At 48.9% G+C, this 25,363-nt stretch overlaps 1 protein-coding gene across 1 annotated transcript in view; it reads right to left on the bottom strand.

Moving 5' to 3' along the window:
• Positions 1-9,938: 9,938 nt before the first annotated feature.
• The window catches only part of UBE2O (ubiquitin conjugating enzyme E2 O), a 107,002-nt gene continuing 91,577 nt past the window's right edge, over positions 9,939-25,363 (bottom strand). Inside the window, exons 17-18 of the mRNA XM_075349569.1 lie at positions 13,611-13,668; positions 9,939-12,387 (exon numbers count right to left, since the gene is read on the bottom strand). Of these exons, the coding sequence (XP_075205684.1) occupies positions 11,687-12,387; positions 13,611-13,668 (759 nt within the window). The 3' untranslated portion in view covers positions 9,939-11,686. The remainder of the gene's footprint in view (positions 12,388-13,610; positions 13,669-25,363) is intronic.

Here is a 25,363-nt window from a genome sequence, read left to right as displayed (position 1 = left end):
TTCTTGTCTGTCTGTGAGGAGTCATTATAGGAGTGTAATAAATCCTGTGTGATGCCCTGGACCCCAGGGGTCACAGGTAATAACATCTAACCACATATACACACACACACCCCCATCCCCTGTGAGGTCACACACACGTCACCCGAAAGGGAGACCTGATGCCTCCCTCAGGGAGAGTAGAGCACACCAGGTGGGCGGAGTAAGGTGGAAAGACACACCCACCAAGGAGACTGCTGTCCTAGAGCAGAAAGTTCAGACAGATGAGTTTTGGAGTTGACAGTGAGTGGTAGAGGAGTAGCTGTCAGGGACCCGGGTAGGAGCCTGGGCCCCTTAGAGAACGTCAGGCAGGCAAACTGTGGTGGCCGTCTGCAGGAGTACTGGTACAGGAACCGTACGGACTGGGCCGGGGTTCGAGCCCGCCGGTCCCGAACAGGGGAGTCAACCGTGTACCGGAGCACCAATAGGAGGGTACTCAGACCCCGTCCTAGGTTAGACGCCACTGAGTATAGGCAAATTGACTGATTACTGGCCGGACCTCACGGGTTCATCCACACCCAAAGTCCCGAAAGAAGGCAAAAGCCCACAGAGTCCGGGTGAGCGCCACCGCCAAGGGCCAAATACCCGACGGGCCAGCGCCTGCGGGCAACCGAGGACTCCCCCAGCAGCTCAACGCCGGGGAGCGGGCTACCACTGCTTAGGCAGGGGGGCCGAAACACAAACATCCAGAGGTGCATGTGAAAAGGGGCCACCATCAACCCCACAGGGGACATCAGCAGCCGGCCGCGGGGACCGACCACTACCGAACTTTGTTTACCAGTGACTCTGAGCCTGAATCAATCGTGAGTACACCAGTGCCATCTGGGCATGGCGCTACACCGCGGCACAGCGCCCTGCACCCTGACGACAACATCATCCCTTACAGTCCCCGCACCCACCGGGGCCCCGGGACACACCGCCCCTACCCACGGAGGGGCTAACATCTCAGCTGCGGCCGCAACACCGATCCCGGACGAGCCCGCCATCACTTCAGCCGCAGCGGTGGTGCATCCCCAGTTACCACGACCCGCGGGTAGCATCACGACCCGCGGGTAGCATCACGACCCGTTACACAACCACCAACCCCCCCCAATGCCTCCCCTTAACAAGAGTGACGTGGTCCCCGGTCCGGAGGCGCTCGTGACACTGAGAACCCGAGCCCGGACCTCGAGTGGCTCGGCTCGAGCAAGCGGTCGGGCCCCTCTCAGGGCGGTACACCTGCATGTGTATTGTTCGACACTACAGTGTACACGTTCTTCTATGGTTTTTTCTGACACTAAACTGGCAGCAGCTCTTCCGTCACCTTCTATACCACCCATCCATCCATCCATGCAGTAGTGACGTATTCATATGCAGCACAGGCCCCTGTGTATTATTTATGAGTTCTTATAGGGAACCTGGCAGAAGATTCATAGTGCCTGAAGCGCTGACCGCACAATTGCAACCATGAATGTTTTACTCTGAATCACTGCAGCGTTTCAGAGGAAACAAAACTGGAAAAGCAGGCCAGGGATGACGTATCAGATGACCTCTCTGCGCTGCTCTAGTTGATTGACAAGTCTCCCAGTGTAGAAAGAGACCTGTCAATCAACTAGAGTGTTGCAGGGAGACGCTTGTGTTTTCTCTGGAATATTTAGGAGAAAACCATATCGGGCTGCAGATATGTAGACAGACTGATTCATGTTACCCTTGGTTTGGGCAGCATAAATCCACTGCCAGGTTCCCATTAAAGGGGTTGTCTAGCTCAGGGTTCCCCAACTCCAGTCCTCAAGGCCCTCCAACAGTGCATGTTTTCAGGATTTCCTTAGTATTGCACTGCTGTTAGTATTGCACAGGTGCTGGTTCCAAGGAAATCCCAAAAACCTGCACTATTGGTGGGCCTTGAGGACTGGAGTTGGGGAACACTGGTCTAACTCTTGGAAGAGCCAATTTAGCAGCATTTTGACTTTACTAATAAAGTATATCACAAAAGAGAATACACCCCTCACATTTTTATATCTTTTCATGGGATAATACTGAAGATATGACACTGATACAATGTACAGTATTCAGTGTACAGCTTGTGTAACAGTTGGGGCCCTCTAAATAACACAACACAGCCATTTAATGTCAAAACTGCTGGCAAAAAAGTGAGTACACCCGTAAGTAAAAATGGCCAAACTGTCAATATTTTGTGAGGCCACCATTATTTTCAAGCACTGCCTAACCTCTTTTGGGCATGACATTCATTAGAGCTTCACAGGAGCCGCAGGAATCCTCTTCTACTCCTCCATGACAATATCGCAGAGCTAGAGGATGTTACAGATCTTGCGCTCATCTACCTTCCATTTGAGGATGCTCAATACGGTGTAGGTATGGAAACATACTTGTCTAATTGAGCACCTTTACCCTCAGTTTCTTTAACAAGGTGGTGGTCATCTTGGAGGTGTGTTTGGGGTCATTATGTTGCAATGCTGCCCGGTGGCCTAGTTTTCGAAGGGAGGTGGTTAAGCTCTGCATTATGTAATGGTACATGTTGGAATTCATGGTTCACTCAATGAACTGTAGCTCCCCACAGCAGCTAACACTCATGCAGCCCCAAATCATGACACTCCCACCACCATACTGGGCTGTAGGCAAGACACATTTGTGTTTATACTCCTCACCATGTTGCTACCACTAGCTTGACACCATCCATCTCAATCAAATATGTTTATCTTGGTCTCTCAGACCACAGGACATGGTTGCAGTAATCCATGTCCTTAGTCTACTTGTCTCCAGCAAACTTTGCAGGGCTTCCTTGTGCATCACTTTTAGAAGAAGCTTCTTTCTGGAAAGACAAGGCATGCAGACCAATTTTTTTCAGGGTGCAGCATTTGGTCTGAGCATGGACAGGCTCACCCAACCACCCACCCACCTACCCATTCCACCCCTTTATCCTATGCAGCAATGCTGACAGCATACATACATCTATTTTTGAAAAGACATGATGTGATGTGATGTGAAGCATGTGCACTCAGCTTCTTTGGTCGATCATGGCAAGGCCTGTTCCAAGTGGAACCTGACTTGTTAAACTGCTCTGTCATCTTGCCCACCGTGCTACAGTTTAGATTTAGGGTGTTGATAATCATCTTAAAGCCTAGGCCATATTTAGGTAGAGCAGAGGTCCACAACCTTTGACGTTGACAGCCACATTCAGCTCTGACAGAGGGTAGAAAGCCACATCTAGCTCCCACCCCGTCACAGTAGTGAGAACCAGAGCCTCCATTTACTAGTATCACAGCCTAAGATTTACCAAGAAAATCACCATGAGACGGTATACCAAAATCCAGGGGTTCCTACCTTTACCCTCCTTCAGATCTGCTCTTTTGTGCTGGGCTAATCAAAAAATCACCATCTGAAGACCTATAGATCATAGTTGTTAGCTTGGTGCCTTAACACCACATCTAGCAATCAGACAGCCGTGAGAGCCTGCAAGCCACATGTGGTTTCTGAGCTACAGCTTGGTGATCCCTGATGTAGAGAAACAATTTATTTTCCCCAGATCCTCAGAGGTGCCATGTTGACCCTTCCAGTTACCAATATGAGAGAATGTGTGTGCGATAACACCAAATTTACCAAACCTACTCCCCCCCCATTCACACGCAAGAACTTGTAACACTGAGTCATGACACAGGGGAGGGAAAATGGCTAATTGGGCACAATTTGGCTATTTTCCCTTAGGGGGTATACTCACTTTTGGTGCTACTTATTTAGACATTAAATAAGTCAATGCACAGCCATTAAAGGGCACACCAAATTTACGCTGTTATACAAGCTGAACACTGACTACTTTATATTGTATCATGTGTCATATCTTTAGTGTTGTCCAATGAAGATATATTTACAAAAATGTATTTTAATATAAAATGGGGGTACTCACTTTTGTGGTTACTGTAAGTTTCCCTTTTGTCTAATGGAGCCATAAATCTTTGACTGTAGCAAAGACGTATGAGACATCCAAACATGGAAGGAAGGGTCCAGGTTTCCGATCGTGCACTCAAGATCTGTGGCTGCAGTAGGCAAACAGGACACTGACGCTAAAGAAAACCTTAGTAAAATAGAAGACCAAAAGTCATGACCTTAGCTAGCAGTAGTTCTAGACATTATTGCCTATTATCGCTGCATTTTAGCATCCCTGGATGGAGAAGAAAATTCAGGACCTAGATGAAGACAGGCTAGGCTCACAATGTAAAGTGTATTTGCCATCTACTGTGTGTAGGGGCCACAGTAAATTTGTTCATATTCTATCATTATGGCAGCAATTGCACGTAATAATTCTTCCATGAAAAACAAAATTGTTTCTAACTACATCAAGCAACAAACATTGCAAGAAACGTTATAATTTACAGCGTTAGACTGCACGTGCCTTTCGAGGTTTTTTTTTCAGCACCTTACTGGAAATAGTGACCGAAGTCATGTGAAATAGGGATCCATCTTAAAATGACTCAAGCGGAAGCAGCAGAGCCCCTCTGATAATTGTGTCTGTCCCATTGAAAAACAAAAAAATACAAACTAGTGGTTGAGATGGTCAGGCTCCAGCAACATGATCATAGCCACTGCCAAAATATTGACTGGCGTTTTTAAGAGAAAAGCTGGAAAATCCAGGAACATATTTCTTAATAGTATGTCAGAAATCACAATCACTGCTGTGTAGGAAAAAGCTGGGGTGCAAAACACACAAATGGGTCTCATCTAAGGAAAATAAGGGACAGGGAACTGCTCACATGGTAAAGGTGCGCATCAAACAAATTGTCAGCTGCCGCAGTCCCATGGGTATAAGAAAAAAACATTGAAATGCCAGAAGACAAAGAGTATGTGGGTCATCAGCACTGCTGATGGAGATCCGAAAGAAAGGTCCAGGATACAAAGTAGACAATGCGGTTTTATTACCTACATGTTTCAAAGTCTCCAGCCATCTTCAGTATATAACCATGTACAAAGCTTTGCATGCAATTATATCCTGAAGACTTCGAAACGCGTAGGTAATAAAACGAATCAAGTTTACTTTGTATCCTGGACCTTTCTTTTGGATCTACATCAGCAGCGCAGACGACCCACATACAGTTTTCTCTTCTGGCACAATCACGGTGACTCAGTACATAGAAATGGGTGTAACTCACCAATTAAGATTCTCTCCACACTGACATCATGGCTTCAGATTGTACAGGATCCATGACACACTTTATAATGCTTTCACCTTTAATGGATCTGTCAGGTTGCATGTTTCACTCATCTGACAATGAATTGAAACCCGACCCAAGCGTGAACAGCTCATTAAAGTCATCATAATTTGGGCCTTAGAATAATAAAGTGACCCTCCAACTCGGGTCTGAAAAGCCCTCTGTTTGCTGCCTTCGGTCAGATCAGCCTTATGTTGGTCCAGATTCCAAAAGGTGGCAGCCGCAGAGATATGAGGAGTGCAGGTCTTTCCCAGTGTGGACATAATATACAGTATATCACAAAATAAGTACACCCCTCACATTCCTGTAATATTCTATCTTTCCATAGGACAACACAGAAGATATGACACTTTGATACAATGTAGAGTAGTGTAAGGTGTGCCCACGCTGCGGAAAATGCGCGGATTTTGCCGCGGATTTCTCGCGGAAAAGCCGCGGATTTTCCAGAAATCTGCAGCACAGCTACTCCCCAGCCATTTCTATGGCATTTGGGAAATGCTGTGCCAACGCTGCGGATTTTTCCGCAGCGGAAATAGTGCGGAAAAATCTGCAGCATGTCAATTATTGTTGCGGATTTCTCCGCAGGGTCCCATATACTTACCTGCCTCACCAGAGTCACTTTCTCTGTCCGGTGCACAGGAGCGCGGTGAATCCAGGTACAGGAAGGAAAAGGTGGGCGGAGCCTGCACGAGCTCCGGTCATGTGACAGCCGGAGCTAGTTCAGGCCCGCCCACCTTCTCCTGCAGACGCCGACAGAGTGACCCGGCTGCCGGAAAGCAAGGTGCTGCATGATGGAGGTAAGTATGAACTCCCCCGATCACTGCAGCACTTGTTCTGCATTGAGGATGCAGTGCCGAAGCCATGGTACTGTATCCTCAATGCAGAATGCCCGCACCATATCCGCACGACATTCCGCAGCATGGAAACAGACAAAAGTTGTGGTGCAGTTTCCTGGGAGCTCCTGCGGAATGTCTTGCGGATATATCCGCAGGACACTGTCCCCGTGGGCACATAGCCTAAAGCTTGTATAACAATGTAAATTTGGTGTGCCCTCTAAATAACACAGCTATTAATGTCTAAATTGCTGGCAACAAAATTGAGTATATCCCCAAGTGAAAATTGCCAAAATGTGCCCAAAGTGTGAAGATCTTCTGTGGCCACCATTATTGTCAAGCACTGCCTTAGGCTGCTTTCACACATCAGTTTTTTGCCATCCGGCAAAAAAAAACCAAAAAAAACTGATCCGGCATCTGTTGCTGCCGGATCCGTTTTTTCCCCCCATAGACTTTCATTAGAGTTTGATTGTGCCGGAAGGCCTTGCATTTCATCAGTTTTTTGCCGGATCCAGCAAAATTTACTTGTCCGGCGGCCGGATGAAACGTTGAAGTGAACCATTTTGTGTCCGGCAAAAAAAAAAAAAAAAAATCGCGCCGTATGGCGTGTTTTACAATGGAAGCCTAAGGACGCCGGATACGGTGTAATGCGGCAGAAAAGAAAAACGGATCCGGCCGGATCAGTTTTTTTGAGCTGAGCCTGCTCAGAATCACACCGGATCTGTCAAAAAACTGAAGGAACTGATTGAAAGAAATGATGCAACTGATCAGTTTTTTTCGCCGGATCTGTCCAACGATTTTTTCGCTGGATCGTGCCTGATGTCAAAAAACTGATGTGTGAAAGCAGCCTTACAGGGAACCTGTCAGGTGCAATATGCACCCAGAACCATGAGCAGTTCTGGGTGCATATTTCGGATCCCTGCCTAACCGTCCCTGTATACACTAGCATAGATAAAGGGATCTTTAGAAAAAATTATTTCTATAAAGATCCCTTACGATATGCTAACGAGTGTAGGGACTAGATGCAAGGGCGTTAGTTCCTGCGCTCATTCCACCATCTTGGCATGGTAGTACGCTCACAATGCCCATTGCCCAGCCTCATCAGCGGTGACGTGCATACCTGTGTCCGTTGTCACCGCTTCAGAAGGCCCCACACTTCCGGTCATGACGCACTTTTGAGCGCCTGTGGAGCATCATTGAGCGCAACGTCTCAAACATCCACCAGCTCTATGAAGCAGTCATAGTGGAGTGGAAAAAGATTTTAGTGGCTCCTGTGAAGCTCTAGTGAACTCCATGCCAAGAGAGTTAAGGCAGTGGTGGAAAATAATGGTGGTGAGACAAAATATTGAAACAATGGGCACAATTTGGTCTTTATCACTTAGGGGGGTACTCACTTTTGTTGCCAGCGGTTTTGGCATTAATGGCTGTGCATTAAGTTAGAAGGCACAACAAATTTACATTGTCATACTAGCTCGACACTGGCTACTTTACATTGTATCATAACGTGTCATATCCTCAGTGTTATTTTAGTATATATTTTCATGGAACATTTACAAAAATGTAAGGGGTGTACTCACTTTGGTGATATACTGTAAGGTTCTATCTACATCCAAAATTATATACTAGTAAACAGACTATTACATCTCAATCTAAAATTTAATATGCAGTCTAAAGACATAATTGCAGACCTCATATACAAACTACATTGATAATTACACCACCAAGAAGGAAATGTCATTGAATTATGGAATCACAGGAAGGATTTGACATGGTAATGATATGCAAATTACAAAAACTTTTCATAATCTCCATTTATTCAGTATCATGACCACCAGAGATCCCTGCCCCTACACACCTTGGCATGCCATTAATAAGGTTATTAATGGTTGCCGGAAGAAAATTCTGCCAAACTGAATGCACTTGGGTATGAAAATCATCAAGATCAGATGCTGGCTGCTTCCTTTTCACTTTAGGACCAATGATGTCCTAAATTGCTCAATGGTAGATAGGGCCAGAGGCGTTGAAGGCCATGGTATGATGAGTAACATGTGGCCCAGTATGGTTTCAAAAAACAGCTCTGTGGAGAAATGGCTACCAGGATAACTGTGGCATACTGTATGGTAGTTGGACCAATCTAGTCTCCATTTCAGGTATATTAACAGCTCAGCATTACATTGACATGGTGTAGTCATAGACACTTCTCCAAAGCATCCAAGGAAATGTTGAAAAACAACATGACTACGCCAAGTTGCATGTTGCTTGTGCTATTGTGAGCAGCCTGTGTGACAAACATGCTATCATGGCCTACAGTGTCTCCAGACTTGTCTCCCATTGAGCGCATCTGGGACATCATTGGTCGTTAATTACAAAAGGAGCTTCCAGCAGCAGATCCAGATTATTTACCAAAGTTCATTCAGCGCAGCAGACCATCCACCAACCATTGATAACCTGATAGCAGCCAAGGCGTTCAAGTGGAGGTAATTGTGTAAGTGGCACTCATACTATTTTTCATATTTCCATGGTTTTTCCTTTTTGATGTTGAAATTTCAATGTTGAGGAGTAGAGATACAGTATGTCAGATGCCAAGTTTTATCTTTCTACTCTGTATTAAATCCTAGGTTGAGAGCCAATATACTATTATAGATGAAGACAGGCTTCAGAGTGGACATAATATTGACATTGTGGGGTCAGAATATGTTATCAATCCTGTGCTTTCCATAATTCCTCAACTTTACCTTTTTGGTGGTTCAATTTCAGTATTGAGGAGTGTAGATAGTAATAGATGAGACCTGTCAAAAACCCTTACATTGAAAAATGCTATTAACCTGCAGATATGGGGTCAGGCTGTAGGTTAATAGCATTCTGAACCTGCCTGGTGCCTGAACATTCAACCTTGCTGCTAGGAGGAAGTGTGCATGTATGTGTGCATAGTATATTTTATAATTATATATATAGTGTGTGTGTCTGTGTATAGGTAGGTATGCATGTATGTATGTATAGGTATGCATGCATGTAGGTATAGGCAGGGAGGTAGGTATAGGCAGGGAGGTAGGTATAGGCAGGGAGGTAGGCATAGGCAGGGAGGTAGGCATAGGCAGGGAGGTATAGGCAGGGAGGTATAAGGTAGATAGGTATAGGCAGGTAGGTAGGTATAGGCAGGTAGGTATAAGGCAGGCAGGTAGGTAGGTATAGGCAGGCAGATATAGGCAGGTAGGTAGGTATAGGCAGGCAGGTAGGTAGGTATAGGCAGGCAGGTATAGGCAGGTAGGTAGGTATAGGCATGTAGGTATGGGCACAGCCGCAGCTCTCCATACACAGAGTGATGACTGAACCCATGTTGGCACAGCCCCATGACAAACAACCACACTGCCGGGAGGAATAAAGTTTATTTCTTCACAGCAGCAGAGTTCAATGTGCACAGACCAGTGACTGAACCCACGTCTGCGCCGCCCCATGACTGAAACCAAAACGCTGCCAGGAGGAATAAAGTTAATTTTCTTCCAGCAGAACGGTTTTACGTGCAGGCAGCGGGCAGGTTCAGAGTGCTATTAAACCTGCAGACTAACTCCATGTGTGCAGGTTAATCGCATCCTACCACGAGACAATCATGTTCAGTATTTTACATCAATGTGTAAGCCAGGAGTGGCTGAATAATACAGAAGTGGTGGATGTGTTTCAATTATACTTTTCCTTTTTTAGCTTGCAAACACTGATGTAAAATACTGACCTAATACGACACGTGTCCTTAACCTGGAATTCTGTCTCCGGGGCTTCTCTAAATTTGGAGTGTAAAGAGATATTGGCTAATCCATTCCAAACTTACAGTAAGCAAAAGGCAACCTGAGAAGGAAACAAAGATCCGCACCGTCATTAAGCAGAGGCATCTTTAATTGTTCAAACTTCGTAACATTAAATAGCAAAACAATTGTAAAAAAAAGAAAAAAAAAAAAAAAAAAAAGTGAAATGATAACGTCTCACAGCACTATACACACGTCAGAAGCACCAGCACTCAGAATTTTACAGCATTTGGTTCAGAATTATCCGCTGCCAGTAATTAAATACTGTACATCTGTCAGAAGCAGGGTGGATATATGTTCCTTCCTTACATTTTTACCCCCTACGGCTCCAAGATCAGACTCCACCATTTCTATGGAGCTAAATGAGAACATGTGGGTTCATAGCGTAAGAGATAATATCTCCCCCACCACATTAATTTGTGTACATTACCATAGACCGGAAAGCTAAATGGGTTAAATTAGAAGTCTCATTAGGATCTCAGAGGTTTAGGGGGATAAAATGTCTAAAAAAAGACCCCCGAAAAACATAATACAAAGCAGTCTATACATGTTTTATATAATATCACACAGCGTATGTCTACAAGGCCCAGATATCACTCATGCTCTCCTCGATGCATGATAGTAGTGCTTTATTTTGCGTTCAGACTCTTATATAGTACATACACACAGAGTATAATCCAGAATTAGAAGGATGGTGGCCCCAGAACCAAATATTACATTGGGGAAAGGTGGGTTAATGTAAACATGCCAAGATGTAAGGCAGATCATCCTAAAGGCAGGCAAGGGTTAAGGAGACTCGATTTGGCCTGCATGGTCTCATCTTCATGGCAGTGGTTTATTATAGCAATCGTTGCTACGGTCCGAACCCCCCCCATTCTCCCGGTATATCCTTCACACTGATTAACGGTCATCAGGACATGGCAATGGATCCCGCTGACCCGCTGTGATAAAGCACACGCTCCGTCCCCTGAAATATTAAACAGCCCTATCCCCATCAATTAGCTTCCAGCAAGAAGAACAAGGATGACAGACCACAAAGGACTTCTGGAGACCATTTACTAGCATTAGATGGGAGTCCGAAACCTCTGCGGCTTAGGGCAGTCATCTCAGTGCTGGGTGGTCCATGTGGCACATGACCACCACATTAGGATACATAAGTGGCCGGAGGCATCATTCCAGGACAATAATAAGCAGCAATAGAGAAAAAAAAATATGCATTTACCTTTATGGATGCAAATTATAATTTACAAGACCAGCCATCTTTACCTGTTCTCTATATAGTGCTTGTTTCTAGGCCCACTACCTTTATATACTGCGATGCAGAATGAAGGGCTTAATCTACACCTTTAGATCAGACACCACTCCTGATAAGGTTCCCGAATCCCAGAACAATGCCTCACGGCTCACATTCAGTAGCATATAGGACTATCAAGAAGAAATACCCTTAAGGAGGGTGGTGACGGACGAGGAGGGTGATACAGTGGAGAACGATCTTCTTCCATGAGCAATAATGGTACAATTCTCTGCCCCATAGCAGCAAGGCAGCCCAAGGCATTACGCCAGGAGCAGATAAACTGGACAGAGGAAAATGAACAGAACAGCAGAGCAAACAGCAACATTTCAGCCATTATTATTATTAGGGTTACAATCTTATTTATTTGGTCTCAATAGGAGACCCTAAAGTTTTGGAGTCTTACATTACCCCAGACCTTTTACTTGGGCCTCACTTGGCAGTGTAAAGGATGGGGAAGATAGAATGTATAAGATGAAGGTGTGTGGAGGGGCAGGGGAAAAATCCTGCCCACCGAGTCCCTCTCTTCTACAATGGTAATGTCAGTCGGCCTGCACGGGGCTCCAGGATGCCAGCTTCCAAGAGTGCCGCCTTGTATTGCCCTACAACACCCTGGATACTTTTGATAAAGCCCTTGGACAGAGGAAACAATGGGAAGCCAATGTCGGGGTAGCCTCGCTTGTCAGGCAGAAAACTGCGGTAGCTCTTTCTGCGTTTCTTTGGTTTCACGTTTGGCTGTGCCCCTCCAGTTGCTCCTCGTGGCTCTTCTGCAGGGCTGGTGTTGCTCACCACAACCCCCTTTCCAAAATTATCTAAGTCAGAATAACGTGGGGCTTCTCCAGGAGAAACAGAGGCTCCACATCCAGAATCATCCAGGTCCTTGGAAGTTAACGTAGACTCGGGCGTGCTTTCAGGTTCAGTGGGGCTGTAGGGTACTATACAGGGGTGTTCCTGACCATTCGACATCTCACCATTCTTTTCTACTACAGAATTGGTTTCAAGCCAAGTTTCTATCCTATGAGCCAAACGCCAGCCGCTGCTTTGAAAGTGCTCCAGGATCTCCTGCTGGAAGACTTCTACAGGTCTCCTCAACATCAATGTCATCGACTGCACCACTCTGATGAGAGCCATCTCATTGTAGCAGCGACTATTCTCATAGCCTTCTTGTAGCCCACGGTCACTGTCAAAGCCAGCCTCATTATAGTACGGCTCATTTACTAAAATCAGACCTGAAAATGGGAGAAAAAATAAATTATTAATATATGTTAATCAAAAAAGCAGATTCAAGCATTTTTTTTCCCTTACCCTTTTTATATGTGTATGTAATGTTTTGTAAGTGCGTTAAGATACTCAGCGATGGCAGTCTTCTCCAGTTTTCAGCTCCTCTCTGCCCCTCTTCTCACTCATGTGATTGGAATTCCAAAAACCTGAATCCCACTGGGGTTTGTGTGTGAGCAGGAAGTCACTTTTAGGGTATGTTCACTTATTGCTTTTTTGCTGCAGCAAAACCTGCTCTGTCAGCAGTAAAAAAAAAAAAAAGCTGCTTCAAAAAAGCAGGTCTTCCTGGTACTGTAAAAAGCCGCTATTAACAAAAAAAACTCAACCCCCCCCCCCCCCAGTAACATGTGAACATAGCCTAAAGGCCACTTTACACGCTGCAATCTCGCTAGTGTGCATTCACGCCCCCGTCGGTTGGGTGTCTCGGGCAAAATCGCTGCCCGTAGCGCACATCGCTCGGACCTGTTACACTACTAACCTACCTAGCGACGTCGATGTGACCGGCTAACCGCCTCCTTTCTAAGGGGGTGGTTCGTTCGGCATCACAGCGACGTCACTAAGCGGCCGCCCAATTGAAGCGGAAGGGCGGAGATGAGTGGGACAAACATCCTGCCCACCTCCTTCCTTCCTCATTGCGGGCGGCCGCAGGTAAGGTGAAGTTCCTCGTTCCTGCGGTGTCACACATAGCGATGTGTGCTGCCGCAGGGATGACGAACAACCTGCGTCGTGCAGCAGCAACGATATTTGGGAATGGAGGACCGTGTTAACGAGCAACGATAAGGTGAGTATTTTTGCTAGTTAGCGGTCGCTCGTACGTTTCACACGCAACGACGTCGCTAACGAGGGCGGATGTGCGTCACGAATTCCATGACCCCCAACGTCATCGCTTTAGCGATATCGCTGCATGTAAAGAGGCCTTAAGGATGCAAGTCTTTGGGTCGTCATAAGGATTCATGGCCTACATTGTAAAAAGATTTCCAGTAAACTTTGTCATCTGGTGAGACGGAATGTCAGTTACGCGAGTGTGAAAAGGAGCAGACAAACCGGAGAAGACCATGATCTGTGTGTATAATAAATGCACTTACACAAGTATAGGGAACAAAATACATTTTTTGGGAGCACTTTTTTAAAGCAATTTCCAAATCCCTACATTTTAGGAAAACTTTAAACTCACCTTGAATCGATATGAGGACCTGAAGAAGACTAGACTTGCTCGTCCATCTCTCCGTACCCTGTTAAATAATAAGCAGATCACTGAAGACAATCAGCATGTGGCAGATATATAGCTTAAGAAACTTGCAAAAGTGGCTATATTCTACTTGTCATGTATAGCCTTTTAACCAATCACAAGATAGTAGGGTTTCTAAAGATCTTGAAGTTAGGGCTGAGAACTACACTGTGTGCAGAATTATTAGGCAAATGAGTATCTTGATCACATGATACTTTTTATACATGTCCTATTCCAAGCTGTATAGGCTTGAGAGCCAACTACCAATTAAGTAAATCAGGTGATGTGCATCTCTAATGAGGAGGGGTGTGGTGTAATGACATCAACACCCTATATAAAAGGTGTGCAGAATTATTAGGCAACTTCCTTTCCTTTGGCAAAATGGGTCAGAAGAGAGATTGGACAGGCTTTGAAAAGTCCAAAAACTGTGAGTTGTCTTGCAGAGGGATGCAGCAGTCTTGAAATTGCCAAACTTTTGAAGCGTGATCACCGAATAATCAAGCGTTTCATGGCAAATAGCCAACAGGGTCGCAAGAAGAGTGTTGGGTAAAAAAAAAAAAAAAAAAAAAGGCGCAAAATAACTGCCCATGATTTGAGGAAAATCAAGCGTGAAGCTGCCAAGATGCCATTTGCCACCAGTTTGGCCATATTTCAAAGCTGCAACGTTACTGGAGTATCAAAAAGCACAAGGTGTGCCATACTCAGGGCCATGGCCAAGGTAAGGAAGGCTGAAAAACGAGCACCTTTGAACAAGAAACATAAGATAAAACGTCATGACTGGGCCAAGAAATATCATAAGACTGATTTTTCAAAGGTTTTATGGACTGATGAAATGAGAGTGACTCTTGATGGGCCAGATGGATGGGCCAGAGGCTGGATCAGTAAAGGGCAGAGAGCTCCACTCCGACTCAGACGACAGCAAGGTGGAGGTGGGGTACTGGTATGGGCTGGTATCATCAAAGATGAACTTGTGGGACCTTTTCGGGTTGAGGATGGAGTGAAGCTCATCTCCCAGACCTACTACCAGTTTCTGGAAGACAACTTATTCAAGCAGTGGTACAGGAAGAAGTCGGTATCGTTCTAGAAAAACATGATTTTCATGCAGGACAATGCTCCATCACATGCATCCAACTACTCCACAACGTGGCTGGACAGTAAAGGTCTAAAAAGATTAAAAAATAATGACATGGCCCCCTTGTTCACCTGATCTGAACCCCATAGAGAACCTGTGGTCCTTCAAAATGTAAGATCTACAGAGAGGGGAAACAGTACACCTCTTGGAACAGTGTCTGGAGGCTGTGGTGGCTCTGCACGCAATGTTGATCGTAAACAGAGCAAGCAACTGACAGAACCTATGGATGGTAGGCTGTGGAGTGTCATCATAAAGAAAGGTTACTATATTGGTCACTAATTTTTTGGGGTTTTGTTTTTGCATGTCAGAAATGTTTATTTCTAAATTTTGTGCAGTTATATTGGTTTACCTGGTGAAAATAAACAAGTGAGATGGGAATATATTTGGTTTTTATTCCGTTGCCTAATAATTCTGCACAGTAATAGTTACCTGCACAAACAGATATCCTCCTAAGATAGCCAAATCTAAAAAACCCACTCCAACGTTCAAAAGAAGGGAATTTTGTTTACTTACCGTAAATTCCTTTTCTTCTAGCTCCTATTGGGAGACCCAGACAATTGGGTGTATAGCTTCTGCCTCCGGAGGCCACACAAAGTATTACACTTTAAAAAGTGTAACCCCTCCCCTCTGCCTATACACCCTCCCGTGGATCACGGGCTCCTCAGTTTTGGTGCAAAAGCAGGAAGGAGAAGACTTATGAATTGGTCTAGGGTAAATTCAATCCGAAGGATGTTCGGAGAACTGAACCATGAACCAAAAGAACAATTCAACACGAACAACATGTGTACACAAAAGAACAACCAGCCCGAAGGGAAACAGGGGCGGGTGCTGGGTCTCCCAATAGGAGCTAGAAGAAAAGGAATTTACGGTAAGTAAACAAAATTCCCTTCTTCTTTGTCGCTCCATTGGGAGACCCAGACAATTGGGACGTCCAAAAGCAGTCCCTGGGTGGGTAAAAGAATACCTCAATAAAAAAGAGCCGAAACGGCCCTCCTCTTACAGGTGGGCAACCGCTGCCTGAAGGACTCGTCTACCTAGACTGGCGTCTGCCGAAGCATAGGTATGCACTTGATAGTGTTTCGTGAAAGTGTGCAGACTAGACCACGTCGCTGCCTGACACACCTGCTGAGCCGTAGCCCGATGCCGCAATGCCCAGGACGCACCCACGGCTCTGGTAGAATGGGCTTTCAGCCCTGAAGGAAGCGGAAGCCCAAAAGAGCGGTAGGCTTCGAGAATCGGTTCCTTGATCCACCGAGCCAAGGTTGACTTGGAAGCCTGCGAACCCTTACGCTGGCCAGCGACAAGGACAAAGAGCGCATCTGAACGACGCAGGGGCGCCGTGCGAGACACGTAGAACCGGAGTGCTCTCACCAGATCCAAAGAGTGCAAATCCTTTTCACATTGGTGAATTGGATTAGGGCAAAATGAAGGTAAGGAGATATCCTGATTGAGATGAAAAGGAGATACCGCCTTAGGGAGAAATTCCGGAACCGGACGCAGAACCACCTTATCCTGGTGAAACACCAGGAAGGGGGCTTTGCATGATAGCGCTGCAAGCTCAGACACTCTCCGGAGTGATGTAACTGCCACTAGAAAGGCCACCTTTTGCGAAAGACGTGATAAAGAGACATCCCGCAGCGGCTCGAAAGGTGGTTTCTGAAGAGCCGTTAGCACCCTGTTAAGATCCCAGGGTTCCAGCGGACGCTTGTAAGGTGGGACTATGTGGCAAACTCCCTGCAGGAACGTGCGGACCTGCGGAAGCCTGGCTAGACGCTTTTGAAAAAATACGGAGAGCGCCGATACTTGGCCCTTGAGAGAGCCGAGTGACAAACCCTTGACCATTCCGGATTGGAGGAATGAAAGAAAAGTGGGTAAGGCAAACGGCCATGGAGAGAAACCGTTATCAGAGCACCAGGATAAGAAGATTTGCCAAGACCTGTAATAGATCTTGGCGGACGTTGGCTTCCTGGCCTGTCTCATGGTGGCAATGACATCCTGAGATAATCCTGAAGACGCTAGGAGCCAGGACTCAATGGCCAAACAGTCAGGTTGAGGGCCACAGAATTCAGATGGAAAAATGGCCCTTGTGACAGCAAGTCTGGGCGGTCTGGAAGCGCCCACGGCTGACCCACCGTGAGATGCCACAGAACCGGGTACCACGACCGCCTCGGCCAGTCTGGAGCGACGAGAATGGCGCGACGGCAGTCGGACCTGATCTTGCGTAACACTCTGGGCAGCATCGCCAGAGGAGGAAACACATAAGGCAGTCGGAACTGCGACCAGTCCTGAACTAACGCGTCCGCCGCCAGAGCTCTGTGATCCTGAGACCGTGCCATGAATGCCGGGACTTTGTTGTTGTGCCGTGACGCCATGAGATAGACGTCCGGCGTTCCCCAGCGGCGACAGATCTCTCGAAACACTTCTGGGTGCAGAGACCATTCCCCCGCATCCATGCCCTGACGACTGAGAAAATCTGCTTCCCAGTTTTCTACGCCCGGGATGTGAACTGCGGAGATGGTGGAGGCTGTGGCTTCCACCCACTGCAGAATCCGCCGGACTTCCTGGAAGGCTTGACGACTTGGTGGTTGATGTATGCAACGGCAGTGGCGTTGTCCGACTGGATACGGATCTGCCTGCCCTCCAGCCACCGCTGAAAAGCCAATAGGGCTAGATACACTGCCCTTATTTCCAGAACATTGATCTGAAGGGAAGACTATCGGAGTCCAGGTTCCCTGAGCCCTGTGGTGGAGAAAAACCGCTCCCCACGCTGACAGGCTCGCGTCCGTGGTGACCACAGCCCAGTTTGGGGGTAGGAAGGATTTTCCCTGCGATAGAGAATTGGGAAGGAGCCACCACTGAAGTGATGTCTTGGTTGCAAGGGAAAGAGACGATCCTGTCGAGGGAAGCAGACCTCCTGTCCCATTTGCGGAGAATGTCCCATTGGAGCTGCCGTAGATGGAATTGCGCGAACGGCACTGCCTCCATCGCTGCCACCATCTTCCCCAGGAAGTGCATGAGGCGCCTTAAGGGGTGTGACTGATTCCGAAGAAGTGATTGCACCCCTGCCTGCAGAGAAAGCAGTTTGTCTCGCGGTAGCTTGACTACCGCTGACTGTGTATGAAACTCCATCCCGAGGTGAGTCAGTGATTGGGTCGGTGTCAACTTGGATTTCGGGAAGTTGATGATCCACCCGAACTGCTGGAGAGTCGTCAGAGCGACTGTAAGGCTGTGTTGACATGCCACCCGAGAAGGGGCCCTGACTAGGAGATCGTCTAGGTAGGGAATCACCGAGTGGCCCTGAGAGTGTAGGACCGCCACGACGGATGCCATGACTTTGGTGAAAACCCGTGGGGCTGTCGCCAGGCCGAAAGGCAATGCCACGAACTGAAGGTGTTCGTCCCTGATGGCGAAACGCAAGAAGCGTTGATGTTCGGGTGCGATCGGCACGTGGAGATAAGCATCTTTGATGTCGATCGATGCTAGGAAGTCTCCTTGTGACATCAAGGCGATGACCGTGCGGAGAGATTCCATCCGAAACAGTCTGGTCCTCACGTGTCTGTTGAGCAGTTTGAGGTCCAGAACGGGACGGAAAGATCCGTCCTTTTTTGGCACCACGAACAAGTTGGAGTAAAAGCCGCGACCACGTCACAACTCCCTCTGTCTTCAGAGCATCCACCGCCTGAAAAAGTGCATCGGCCTGAGCGGGGGGCGGAGAGGTTCTGAAGAAACGAGCCGCAGGACGGGAGCTGAACTCTATCCTGTAACCGTGAGACAGAATGTCTCACCCATCGGTTTTGAACATGTGGCCACCAGGCGTCGCCAAAGCGGGAGAGCCTGCCACCGACCGAGGATGCGGTTAGGGGATGCCGAGAGTCATGAGGAGTCAGCTTTGGAGGCAGTGCCTCCTTTGGCCTTTTGGGGGCGTGACTTGGACCGCCACGCATAGGAGTTCCTCTGGCCTTTCTCCTGCCTGCTGGACGAAGAGGATTGGGGCTTGGCGGAGGGACGAAAGGACCGAAACCTCGATTGTATTTTCCGTTGTTGAGGTCTCTTAGGTCTGGACTGGGGTAAGGAGGAGTCCTTTTCCTTGGATTCCTTAATAATCTCATCCAATCGTTCGCCAAACAAGCGTTCGCCAGAAACGGCAAACCGGTTAAGAACCTCTTGGAGGCCGAGTCTGCCTTCCATTCGCGCAGCCACATGGCCCTGCGGACTGCCACAGAGTTAGCGGATGCCACAGCTGTACGGCTAGCCGAGTCTAGGACTGCGTTCATGGCGTAGGATGAAAAAGAGAATTTTGTTACTTACCGTAAATTCTTTTTCTTATAGTTCCGACATGGGAGACCCAGACCATGGGTGTATAGCTTCTGCCTCCGGAGGACACAAAGTGCTACACTCAAACGTGTAGCTCCTCCCTCCTAGCATATACACCCCCTGGTAGCCAGTCCTAGCCAGTTTAGTGCAAAAGCTGAAGGAGGACATCCACCCACAAGTAGAGACAGAGCAAAACCCGGAACAACCGGAACCTCTGTCTACAACAACAGCCGGTGATAACACACGGAACAAGAAACCTGCCGACAGGCAACAGGGAGGGTGCTGGGTCTCCCATGTCGGAACTATAAGAAAAAGAATTTACGGTAAGTAACAAAATTCTCTTTTTCTTAATCGTTCCTTATGGGAGACCCAGACCATGGGACGTTCTAAAGCAGTCCATGGGTGGGAATAAACAGAAAACTAAGAAGTAGGCGAAACCTAACTTCACAAATTGGCGACAGCCGCCTGAAGGATGCGTCTGCCCAAGCTCACATCTGCCGAAGCAAGAGCATGCACTTGGTAGTGCTTCGAAAAGGTATGCAGACTAGTCCAAGTGGCAGTCTGACAGACCTGCTGAGCCGTAGCCTGGGCCTGAAAGCCTAAGAGGGACCGACAGCTCTGATCAAATGTGCCTTGATCCCCGGCGGGAGAGGCACTTGAGTACACTGGTAGGTATCGTTAAAAAGGCCGACCAAAACCAACGAGACAGGGTCGGCTTAAAAGCCGAGAGGCCCTTACGCTGGGAGAGGTGCACCGCCTAAGAACCGCGGTGCGAGTCACATAGATCCGGAGCGCCCACACCAGATCCAGAGTATGCAACGCCCTTTCAAGGCGATGAACAGGAGCCGGACAAAAGGAAGGCAGGAAAAATGCCCCGGTTAAGGTGGAAGCAGCAACCACCTTAGGGAGAAAGTCCGGAGTCGGACGGAGGACCACCTTGTCTTGATGAAGGAGGACTCCGAAGAGAGTGCGGCCACAACAGAGACTCCCTTGAGGGAAGTTATGGCCACTAGAAAGACCACTTTCTGTGAAAGACTAAACAAAGAAACCTCCCTAAGAGGCTCAAAGGGGGGTTTCCGGAAACCGCGAGGACCGAATTAAGGTCCCAGGGCTCCAAAGGCCGCCGGTAAGGCGGAATAATGTGAGATGCGCCCTGCATGAAGGAGCGCACCTGGACCAGCCGGGCGATACGCCGCTGGCACAACGCTGACAGAGCCGAGACCTGTCCCTTAAGGGAATTGAGGGATAGTCCTAGCTGCAGACCGGACTGTAGAAAGGACAGGAGGGTCGGCAAGGCCAAAAAGCCAAGGATACTTCCGAGCTCGAGTCATAGTGGAGATGACTTCAGGAGGGATACCAGAAGTCGTCAAGATCCATGACTCAAACGCCACACCGTCAATCTGAGAGCCGCAGGTTCTGGCGGAAAGACGGACCTCGTGAGAGAAGGTCTGGACAGTCCGGGAGGTGCTATGGCATCTCTACGGACAGACGGAGCAGGTCAGGGTACCAAGCTTGCCTGGGTCAGTCTGGAGAAATGAGAATGACCCGACGGCCCTCCTTTCTGATCTTGCGCAGGACTCTGGGCAAGAACTAGAGAGTGAAACACGTAAGACAGACGAAGCTGGGACCAAACTTGAACCAGTGCGTCTGCCGCAAAAACCTGAGGATCGTGGAGCCACGGTTTGACGGCTGAGACAATCTGCCTCCCAGGTTCCCACGTCTGAGATGTGGGCTGCGGATATGGTGGACTAGGAGTCCTCCGTCCACTGAAGAATGCGATGAACCTCCAACATTGTCAGGCGGCTGAGTGTCCCGCCCTGGAGGTTGATGTAGGCAAACGCTGTAGCGTTGTCTGACTGGACTCGAATGTGCCTGGCCGCCAACAGATGGCGAAAGGCTTAGAGAGCTAGAGACACAGCTCTGATTTCCAGCACGTTGACCCAGAGGGCTAATTCGGACAGAGTCCAAGTGCCCTGCGCTCCATGGTGGAGATATACTGCTCCCCAGCCGGATAGACTAGCATCTTGGTGAGGATCACCCGGGACGGAGCCAGGAAGGAGCGTCCCTGAGACAGAGGGGCCGAAGCCACCACTGAAACGAGCCCCTGGTCTGTGGCGAAGCCACCACCCCGTGGAAGGAGGAAGTCCGCTTGTTCCAACAGCGGAAAATATCCAGCCGCAGAGGATGCAGATGGAACTGGGCAAGGGAATCGCTTCCATTGACACCATCTGATCCAGCACCTGTATTAGGTGCCTGATGGACCGACGTCGACCGCCAGCGGGGGTACTGCTGTTTGACTAAAGGCAGCTTCACAAGTGTCGACAGAGTCTCGAATTGCGTCCCTGGGAATATGAACTTCAGGGTCGAAGTCAGAGTGGGCTTGGACAGAATGACAAACCACCCGAATTGGTTAGAGTGGCGAAAGTGAGCGAGGCACTCCGCTAACAGTTTGCACTGGATGAAGCCCAAACTAAAAGGCTGTCCAGGACAAAAGGATCACTGCCAAACCCTAGAGGTGCAGGACCGCAATCACAGCTGCCCCGCCCTTGAGAATACTCGAGGGGCCGTGGCTACCCCCAAGGGAGGAGCCACGAATTGGACCACTCTGAATGCAAAACGTAGCCAAGGCTGGTGTGAAACTGCGATTGGCACATGCAGATAGGCATCTCTGATGTCGATGGATGCTAGGGAATCTCCTTGGGTCATTGATTGATCGCAGAGACTCCATGCGACAATGCCGCACCTGAACATGCTTGAGAAGCTTGAGATCCAGGTCGGAAGGCATCGCCCTCTTCGGGTACTAGGAATAGATTTAAGCAGAAATCTCAGAACCGTTCCCAGTCGGGAACCGGTACAATTACTCCAGTGGCCTGCAAGAATGCCACAGCCTGTGAGAAGGCGCGGCCTTGGAGCAGGGGGGAGTTGCAGAAAAAATCTGTTTGGCGGGCTGGATAGAATTCTATCCTGTAGCCGTGGGAGATGGTATCTCGCACCCACTGATCGGAGACGTGTTAAAACCATACATCGCCAAAGTGGGAGAGCCTGCCACCGACCAAGGACGTTGCTGGCGTGGCCAGATAGCCAGGAGGAGGCTGACTTAGTGGCAGCATCTCCTGCGGTCTTCTCGTGCGCCATTTGGAGCCACCACCCCGCTTGGCTGAGCCAGTGGACGAGGCAGAGGGCTTAGAGAACGATCAGATGGAGGAAAGAAAGAACGAAACCTCGACTGATTCGTGTCCTGGACAGGTTTCCTGGTTTAGGTTTGTGGCATGGAAGAACTCTTCCCGCCAAGAGCTTCCTTAATAATTTCATCCAGTTGTTCCCGAATAGTCTGGTCCCAGCAAAAGGGAGCCCAGCAAGGAACTTCTTTAGAAGCATCCGCCGTCCAGTTCCGAAGCCACAGGAGCTTGCGGATAGCGAGGAAATTAGCCGAGGCCACCGCAGTGCGGTGAGAGTCTCCAGCATGGCAGACATGGCATAGGATGAAAAGACTGAAGTCTGGAAGTTAAGGCAACCATTTCGGGCAAAGAGTCCCTGTGAGGGAATGCATATCCTCCAGAGAAGCAGAGATGGCTTTAAAAACCGCACTGCTGCAAGAGCTGGGGAGAACGAACCCCTTGCCGCCTCCATACAGATTTGGCTAGAAGGACAACCTGGCGGACAGCAAAGCCATAAGTGAATGAGCCCGCTCCTTGACCACCTCTGGTGGAAAGGGAAAACTGCCATCAGAACCACGCTTTGAGAAGCGTTTGCCAGAGCAGACCCTGGGCTTGGTTACAGTGGCCTGAAAACTGGAGTGGTTAAGGAACACACTCCTTGTTCTCCGTAAGGTATACTGATGCCTTTCTGCCAGAGGGGGATACACCCCTGATACAGGCGGATTGAGGTCCAGTACAAATATAATGGACGCAATCAAATCATTAGCATCTGCATCACCTTTGGACAGATCAATGGCACATTAAGTAGCGTCCGAGCCCCCAGAAAAGACATCCTCCTTGTCCCGTGAGACAGCTCGTGAATCAGAGCTGCGGGACGGGGAGGACAGGGGACCCTGCGTCTCCATTTTAGGAGGACGGGGACTGAGACCAGAGGAAGAGTCCTCTGAGAGCTAGCTGAGCAAGCCGTAGCAGCAGAAGCGCCCTGAAGGGGGCTAATGCATGCTCAGCACCAACGGAGCAGCTGGAGGGACCACTGATGAGCCTCCAGGCTGAGGGATCACTGTGTTTATGTGCTCAGTACAGTCTACATGCAGTGCATATTAAGAACAGTCTTGCAGCCTTGCTCTGATGTGAGACATGCTGCAGAAGTGGGGGCTCTGTGAGGGAATGCATCTCCAGAATGATCCCCCAACAGAGAATATAAACAGAGAACATAAGCAGCTGCACAACTGGAGGTTGTGGCTTGCCAGACCGTTTAACATACATTTCTGTGCCCTCCAGTCCCCCAGCCCAGGCCCCCATTTGTCACAATGTGGGATCTCTGTGCCTATACAGACATTGAGAACGCTGAGAAAATGGCGACCGGAGCGAGGAGAGGGGGCGGGGCCTACTCTGAGAGCGGGCAAATGATGTAGACGGGAGGGAATCTCTCCTCAGTGAGGAGTATCCGTTCCCTGTGCTGCACAGCCGCTGGGCGGAGCCACACTGTCCCTCTGCATAACTAATATGCAGGGGCAGTGAAACCGAAACTAGGCCTCAGGCGAAGCCGGGGCCTAGATTTAAACATGCGGCCAGCGTGCAGGCACCATCGGCGCGGTTCTCCAGTGAAAACTGGAGAACCGGCCGGAAATGTTACCACAAACATATAACACACTCCCCCCAATAAATGAAGCACAAGGGACCCCTGGAAAGACCACTTTCTGTGGTAAAGACGTCTCAATACTTAGCTTTTGAGACGCAGGGCCATGTCCCTGGGGGGGGTTAAACGCTCCGTCCGGCAGAATCCTGAACAGGGCTGCGGATGGAGACCGGTCTCCTGCAAAGCAGTGAGAACCGTGTTGGCTCCCACTTCAAGCCAGAGCCCCAGGGGGTGGTGAAGGAGCGCGGCATGTAAGGCTCCAGCCTTGTAAAATCAACCTTAACAGCACCGCCGACACAGTGGGGTGAGAAGGGACATGCCGGGAGTCCAGACTGGACCCGCTTTTCTTCCAAATCTTTGAAATCCAAAAAAATCAAAAATCAGAGAATGCATGTGTGTGTGTACCTCCTGAACACAAAGCATTGAAACTGGCTAGGACTGGCTACCAGGGGGTGTATATGCTAGGAGGGAGGAGCTACACGTTTGAGTGTAGTACTTTGTGTGTCCTCCGGAGGCAGAAGCTATACACCCATGGTCTGGGTCTCCCATAAGGAACGATGAAGAAAAAGCTGACGCTTGAGAAGTCAAAGACGCAACTTGCGGAGCAGAATTACGTGTGACAGCATTAATCTCGGTCAGACAAGCCGAGATAGCTTGGAGTGCCCACACGGCTGCAAAGGCCGGGGCAAAAGACGCGCCCGTGGCCTCATAGATGGACATCACCAGGAGCTCTATCTGCCTGTCAGTGGCATCCTTTAGCGATGAGCCATCTGCCACCGATACCACAGATCTGGCCGCCAATCTAGAGACTGGAGGATCCACCTTGGGACATTGAGCCCACCCCTTAACGACTTCAGCGGGGAAGGGGTAACGCGTGTCAGTGAGGCGCTTAGTAAAGCGCTTGTCCGGAACTGCTCTGGGCTTCTGGACAGTGTCTCTGAAGTTAGAGTGATCGAAGAACGCACTACGTGTACGTTTGGGGAACCGAAACTGGTGTTTCTCCTGCTGAGACGCCGACTCCTCCACAGTAGGAGGCGGGGGAGAGAGATCCAAAACCTGGTTGATGGACGAGATAAGATCATTCACTAATGCGTCCCCCTCAGGTGTATCGAGGTTAAGGGCGACGTCAGAGTCAGAACCCTGAGCTGCGTGAAGAAGTCGGGGAAGATTCCCAGCGAGCCCGCTTAGCCTGTCTAGGACTGTGGTCCTGGCAGGAGTCCTCCGCGTGGGACCTAGGGCCCAACCCGGGAGCGCGCTGCGGCTCGGACGGAGAGGGGCCTGGAGGTGACGATCCAACAGGGGCCGGGGCCTGTGTAAGGACCGGTCTGGACTGCAAAGCTTCTAGCAGCTTGGCAGACCATTTGTCCATAGACTGAGCCATGGATTGTGAAAGTGACTCAGAGAGTTTCTCAGCAAAAGAGGCGAACTCTGTCCCTGCCGCCTGGACAGGGGGAGC

This window comes from Anomaloglossus baeobatrachus, chromosome 5 (assembly GCF_048569485.1).
Source record: "Anomaloglossus baeobatrachus isolate aAnoBae1 chromosome 5, aAnoBae1.hap1, whole genome shotgun sequence".
NCBI classification, from domain to species: Eukaryota; Metazoa; Chordata; class Amphibia; order Anura; family Aromobatidae; genus Anomaloglossus; species Anomaloglossus baeobatrachus.
This window is presented reverse-complemented; position numbering and strand designations above follow the sequence as displayed.